Here is a 7,545-nt window from a genome sequence, read left to right as displayed (position 1 = left end):
ATAATAATAATAATAATAATAATAATAATAATAATAAATTAAGGTATAACAATAAATTAGGGTGTTACACGATCTCCATCACATAATAATTATTCTCACAAACATATGTAAAATGAATGAGCTACGGATAACTAATGCATATTTTTAACATTTCCTAAATGTTGAACCTCACAGTTTTTCCTCTCTCTCTAAGAATCCCATCATTTCAACTCATAAACCAATTCAAATCATTAAAGTAAAATCAGAATCAAACCCAGAAATCCACATGCAAAAATGTGAAATCAGTTACAAAAAAGAACCCACTATTTACTGAGAAGAAATTCCTTTAATTCGAGTTGGGTTGTGGAATTTGCTTGCTACCTCAACTCTTAGTTCTTCTGCCTTTGCCTTTTATGCACTGGTTCAAATTTAGAGATTTCCCAAGTTTGCTTCATATCTTTCTTTAGTGTTATTTTGATTGATTAATGGGTCTTGAAAGGAGGAAATTGACATGTAAGGGGTTAAAATGGAGGTAAAGGACTTCAGATGTTGTTGCCTTTAAATAAATTTAGAAGGAAAGGGAAAAATGATGAACAATAATCAATTGTTGGTGTGTTGGAGCTTTTTTAAGAGAATGTTATAGCTTGGAAAATGAAGGAAATGAGTAGAAGAAGAGATTATTGCACGTGTAAGTGAGGAAGAAAGAGAGGAAGAAAAGTGACATGATCTCCCTATAACACTTGGACATTATCAACACCACTATTTTTCTAATCTTAATTGAACATAAGTCAAATATTAAACAGTGTATTAATGTTTAATAATCTAGTTATTATCTTAATCTTGTAAATACTTTATTTTATAATCTATTTTAATAATCTAATTAAGGGATCTAATTTCTATCTAAATCTTCTAAAGTAGTGAGATGACTATTACATATTATATTGATATATTCTATAATTTAAATGATAAATATAATTTCTTTTAGTAAAAAATATATATAATTGTAATATTTTCTTTCAAAAAAAAAAAAAGAATAATGTTGAAAACATTATTCTCAAAAATATTAAAAACAACTTATAATTTATGTAAAAAAATGAATTTTTATTTTATCATATGTTATAAAAATAACTTATATGTAATTACTTATAGCATAATCATATTGCATATCACTTGTGCTATAAGTTGTTACATATCTTATTTATCTGAAGATATTTTAAATTATAATGCTATGTCATTTCATAAGAAAAACAAAAGTCATCTAATAGAATGTAACCAGTCATCAATGGAAACTCTATCATTTTTTTCAGTTTTTTTGTACAGTTTTATTTTATTTTGGTGCAATTTTTTACCTGCAGTTTTTTATTTGAACTAAATAACTATTTCTTAAATAAAATAAAAATATCAAATTTTAAATACGAGTCATTATAACTTTCATAGTAAATTTTGTTCTCTTATGGAGAATAGATAAATTTATTTATACCTTCACTTGTAGATATCTTAAAAGTTTAAATTAAAATAATTGGACTGTGTGTCCTGATGAAATCATCCATGAGAACCACAAAATTGGTATTTGAGTCTCTTTGTGGCATCGGTACAATAAACTCAAGATTTTGAATAGCAAAATAGCATGATTACATAACGAGTTTATTGAAGGAAAACTAAATTCGGATAGCAAATAATATGTACATAGGAGAATAATAAATTAGTACGCAAAGGGCTTATAGGTCTTGAGTTCAGAGATAATTCAAATAATATGTACATAGGAGAATAATAAATTAGTACGCAAAGGGCTTATAGGTCTTAAGTTCAGAGATAATTCCTTCAATTGATCCAACAGCAGCAACAAGAGTGACAATCAAACAAAACCCACTAAGCGATTTCATTCCAATCCACATAGGAGAATATTTGGTCACTTTAGATTGTACAAGGTACATCTCCGTTGGAAAGTACACTGACAAAGGAAAGAACGACATTGCTCCTACCAAACCCACAATGCTGTTGAAAAATGGAAATATCATAGCAAACAATGTTGTGAATATCACATACAATGTTCTCCATATCAACCTAAACATATTCATTCTCCATATTCCAACCAATGGAATTTTTACATAATATTCTTTTGTCATTAACTTGCTTTCTGGCCAACGTTTACTACCCCAACTTTCCACTAAACTAAATATTGGTTGTGCAAATACCTGTACATGTACACAGTAAATAAATATATTTTTAATTTCTATAAACACTAAAAATTAAATTTAAATTTTTTATAGAGACCAAAATGTTCATTTAGCAACAATTTTGTCCACAAAATAATAATTTACCTGATAAGCTCCCACAAGATGAATAATGATGAAAAGATTACCAATATCAACTAGCCAAAATGGTTCATAAAAGCCAAATCCTGTTAAGAAGTTTCCTGGTGCCTTGTTTCCAAATGCTTCATATCCTAGAAGACCACATAATGCATAAAAGAATGTGGTCACTGTGATTCCAATGACGTTTGATTTCTTCATGGCTTGATTTTCTGGTGGACTTGATTTTAATGTGTCCTGCATTCAAACAAAATTGAAATCAAATTCTTATACTAAAAAACAATGAGAATTCACATATGTAATTAAGCACTTGTTTTGCTTAAAATTATTACTTGCCTGTATGTCAACAATGACCGCACAGAAAGCATATGAAAAAGCTATGTCTCCAATTGCTTGAAAGGTATTCCAATACTTCTGAGAACTTGTTTCATCCACTCCAACAACAAGCCCTGTTAGCCCTGTCTCCACATGGTGTCCTGGTTCTGTATATTCCAACAAAATATGTGTATCTTATTGATTGGAGAAACTGAACTCACATTGTTAGGTATGTTAAGAAAAAAATATGTGTATGTAAATGAGGGAATGTCCATATTTTATATATTATAAGAGACTAGCATGCAAAAGGGAACTAATGTATTCGTCTATCATTTTTATCTCAAAATAATATCAATTATACAATTATTTCAACAACATAAAAACTGTTATTTGATTGGTAGGTTAATTAACACAAAATAGTAAATAAAGTAGATTAAACAAATGGTATATTTGAAAAGAAAATATGTTAAACCAAAACATCATATCATTTTATAGATAGGTAAAGGTATTTTAAAAATTCAGCAATTCATTGAATATAAAAGGATATAATTGTAAATAAAATAGTTACTTCCTCCTTTTCATTTTAATTGTTATATTTGAATTGTTTGCAATTCTTAAAATAATAATTAATTTAAATTATTTCAATGATAATATAAATATTATTTACTCATATATTCTTATTTCTTGTAGTTAATAAAGAAGTTTGATTAGTTAAGAACAATAAATAAAAATATAAAAGTAAAAAAAATAATTATATTTTATTAATATTATAAAATGACTAACAATTTGAGATAAAAAAGTAAAACTATGAAACAATATTTTAAATGACAAGGATGTAGTATATTAAAATATGTATGTCATCCATACTTATATACTCTATAGATGTATGTGTCATATAAGCATATTTTTTAGGGACTTTATATATATATATATCATCTTTTTAAAAATAAAAAAAAAAACTAATCAATATATTTCACATTGATCACATTTCGGGGATATATATATATATATACAAAATCCTATCTTTGAGTGCAATTTATCCTTAATTTTTTATTTAATAAGTAAGAGCTATTATGCCTAACCTGCAATTTTGGCTATGGAGAGACCAATGCCTATGGAAGCATAACCAAAAGACATGACGGCTGCAACAAAAGAGAGCCATGAAAGTTCATGGAAATCTGGAATTTGGCTTAGTAAAATCTCTGAAACCCCAAATAATGCCATAAATGGATAATTTGATGTTTTGCAGTTTGCTTCATGCCCATACTTATGAAAGCAATTGGATTTTTTGATGGCCCTGTTTTACAAACAAAAAATTATTATTATTATTATTGTTAGTAGGTACATTTTTGCTTGAGTATTATTATATGAAAATATTTCATTTATATTCTCATATAATATAACTTTATAAATTTGAATTTCTATTTTTACATTCACATAGTTAAATACCGTGGTTGTTTGATTGGACATTCTAGATGTAATTTTGGTATTTTAATTAATAAAAATAAAAATCAATTATAATTTGTATTTTTTGAGATGTTTTAATTGGACGATTGTTGATGTTCTAAAATTGTAAATGTAAGATATCACTAGTCGAATCTAATTTCTCATAAATTCACTCAAGATTTTTGTTGAATAACTAAATTATTTATGTGCTTACAACATAAGCATTTATTAAATAAATGCAACAATTTTCTATTTATCTAACAAAAGATAATCAATTGAAACCAATTTTATATGACCTATAAATTGGATTTTTATATAGTATACCAAAAAATTTATGAAAATAAAATGAAAATATATTAACAACATGTTATAAACTTTTTCTTAACCTCACTAAAACAATCTTACAATTATTTATTAAGATAAATTTAAATAAGTCAATTTAAACAATTATGTGAAATATTTATTAGGTTCTTACACCATGCTGATGGATGTCGTGATAGTATAACCAATGGTAATGCCTATAAGATTTGTGTACTGAGCCAATCCACAAAACATGTACTGAGTTCCTCCTGTAAAAAAAAGAGATAGAAAGGTTACAAACAATACCACATTCAAATAAGATAAATGTGGTGTGTTTTATTACCTAGAATATTTTTGACCATAGCCATATAGGTATGGTTTCTGGTTCCATGAACAGGATCAGGATACCTATAACAATCAGCTAGAAGAAAAGAAGTGAGGAGAGTGATGACAGAGAAAAGAATGAGAACAATTGAGCCAGCAATCCATCCTAATTGTGCAATAGCCCATGCCAAAGATAACACTCCAGATCCTATTACAGCTGTCACTATGTGTGCACTTCCTGTTATCCATGTTCCTTCATTTTCATACAAAATTATTAATGTTAAATTAAAAACAAACTAACAATATTTGAAAAACAAATATCAATATATTAGATGCATAATTTTGAGTATTCTAACCTGTACGTTTTAGGCGACCATCATCATCGTATTTACCATCATTAATTGGCAAGCTATTACTGTACGTCATGACTCTCTCTTTCTCTCTGATTATTTTTTAAAATTCTTATCAAATAGACAGTACCTATTTGAAGAGAAGAATTATGCAATATGTTGAACTAAATTTGGTACTTATTTAATGCTCTGATTTGAATAGATTTGTATTTTTTTATGGAGAATCTACCAAAACAGTATTTAGATATTTTTTATTTTCTTTTATACTTCCCTCAGAATCTAACCTCTTCTATTAAATCCAATCTAATATGAATCCTGCAATGTATTAGATGCCTAATCCGTTCCTTGTTCAATCGGATGCTTTTTAACCAATATGAGATTAAGTTTTTAATGTTAAATAAAGATATTTCCATACACACAAAAAGTAATTTACATTTCCATTGTTTTACTAAAAGTATGTTATCCTTCTCAAAAATAAAATAAAAAAATGACTCACATATTTGTCACTCGTAATTTTTTGTTTGTTGAAAAATAGGATAGATATTTATTACTGGTAAATGTATAAAAAAAAAACCAAAAAAATATATACGATTGATACATACAAAAAAAAACACGAGATACATATTTATCGTTGATAAATATAAAAAAATTATAAGATAAATATTTATCACTTATAAATATAAAAAAAATACGAAAAAAATATTTTTCATTAATAATTAAAAAATAGGGGGCACTTATTTATCACTTAAAGATATTAAAAAATCACAGAAAAAATAATTGTCATTGATGTATGAAAACAACACGAAACAAATATTTGTAAATGATAAATATAAAAATACGAGACAAATATTTATAACTGATAAAATATAAAAATATAAGAGACACATATTTGTCATAAAAAAATATTAAAAAACACGTGGAGTAAATATATTAAAAAAAATGAGAACAATTACAATACACTTGCTAAAACTTTTCGTACATCAAACAATTACAATACACTTGATATAATTTATAACTAATAAATATAAAATACAAGACAAATATTTATTACTGACAAATATAATAAGACACAAGACAAATATATGTTTTTTGATGCATAAAAAATACATGATTCATATTTGTCACTAAAAAAAATAAAAATAAAACACCAAAAAAATATCTCATTGATACATAAAAAATGCACGGGACAAATATTTCTCTGTAATAAATATTAAAAATATGGGACAAATATTTATTATAGATAAAATATAAAAAATAAATAAAATTTGTCATTGATAAATATTAAAAAATCACACAAAAAAATATTTATCATCAATAAATATAAAATAATACGTGACAAATATTTTTCCCTAATATGCAAAAAAAAGTTAGGGACAAATATTGGTCGTTTATAAATTTTAAAAAATTACGAGATAAATATTTATCACTATTACTGATACATAAAAAAACACGGGACAAATATTTGTCATTGATCTATTAAAAAAATCTACAGAATAAATATTTATCGTTGATACATAACAAAAATACAAACACATATTTGATCTTTTTTTATATCTTCCAAATTAAATTGAGAATAATTGTAATATGTTAATTATAATTTATTATTAAAATAATATACAAGATAAATATTTGTCAATGAAACATTATCTAAATATAATGTCTTTTTAATATCGTCTACATAAAAATCAAAACAATTATAATACACTCATAAAAAAAAAAGGGTAAATAACCATTTCAATCCCTGAAACTATATGATACTACCATTTTTATCCGTGACTAAATAAAAAACCCCAAATTAGTCATCATAATAATAATCAATTTAGTCTGATATTATATTAAAAAAGAGTGATCTCAAATCCAAAACTTGATATCCCACATTTCTTATAGGAGTTTATTTTGGTTTAAGAGAGAGAATATAAGATATTTTAATGGTTTAATTGCACTTTTAAACTTTTTATTTAAGCTGAATCACGAAAATAGTTATCACATTTTAATTTTCTCAAGTTTTGGTACCTCAAATATAATTTTAGTTTAAAACTTGATAAAATGTCATTTTTTTGCGCTTATTTAAGTCACACAATGTTTCAAGATCTCGTGGTGCAATAATTGTACATGAGATCTATGATCATAAATGATGTTATGTGACTTAAAAAGATGATATTTTAACAAATTTATGACCAAAATTCTGTTTAAGGATCAAAACTAGAGAGAAATAAAATGAGGAGACTATTTTCGTGATTTAACTAAAATAAACGAATTGAAACTTGTCGCGGCCTAAAATTTTGAGTTTTCATCGAATTCAATGGAGTCGCCACCAAAATCTATACATTATAATAAAGCAAACATGATAAATTGGCAAGTTTGACACGTGTCAACAAACTAGAGTGTCAAGAAAATATCAAGTTTCTATTAATAGAAATAATACGTGCTTATTCTTGAGAAGTTAATGGCCAATTAAAAAAAATAAAAGGAATGAATTAAAAATAAAAAGTTTTTTTTGTAAGAAAAGCATAAAACTT

At 25.5% G+C, this 7,545-nt stretch overlaps 2 protein-coding genes across 2 annotated transcripts; both read right to left on the bottom strand.

Moving 5' to 3' along the window:
- Positions 1–1,730: 1,730 nt before the first annotated feature.
- On the bottom strand, positions 1,731–3,830 carry LOC101501898 (amino acid permease 6-like). Its single transcript, XM_027330851.2, has 4 exons — positions 3,689–3,830; positions 2,628–2,773; positions 2,301–2,528; positions 1,731–2,174 (listed from the first exon to the last, which is right to left on the bottom strand). Exons 1-4 carry the CDS (start codon positions 3,828–3,830, stop codon positions 1,755–1,757), a joined length of 936 nt encoding a protein of 311 aa, XP_027186652.2. The 3' UTR covers positions 1,731–1,754.
- Positions 3,831–4,523: 693 nt separating this feature from the next.
- LOC140919963 (amino acid permease 6-like) lies at positions 4,524–5,102 on the bottom strand. Its single transcript, XM_073367251.1, has 3 exons — positions 5,033–5,102; positions 4,696–4,929; positions 4,524–4,621 (listed from the first exon to the last, which is right to left on the bottom strand). The coding sequence occupies exons 1-3, from the start codon at positions 5,100–5,102 to the stop codon at positions 4,524–4,526; spliced, it is 402 nt and encodes a 133-aa protein (XP_073223352.1).
- Between the last annotated feature and the right edge of the window lie 2,443 nt (positions 5,103–7,545).

Source organism: Cicer arietinum, chromosome 4 (assembly GCF_000331145.2).
Source record: "Cicer arietinum cultivar CDC Frontier isolate Library 1 chromosome 4, Cicar.CDCFrontier_v2.0, whole genome shotgun sequence".
NCBI classification, from domain to species: Eukaryota; Viridiplantae; Streptophyta; class Magnoliopsida; order Fabales; family Fabaceae; genus Cicer; species Cicer arietinum.
The sequence above is the reverse complement of the archived record's forward strand: the minus strand, read 5'-3'. Positions and strand labels throughout refer to the sequence as shown.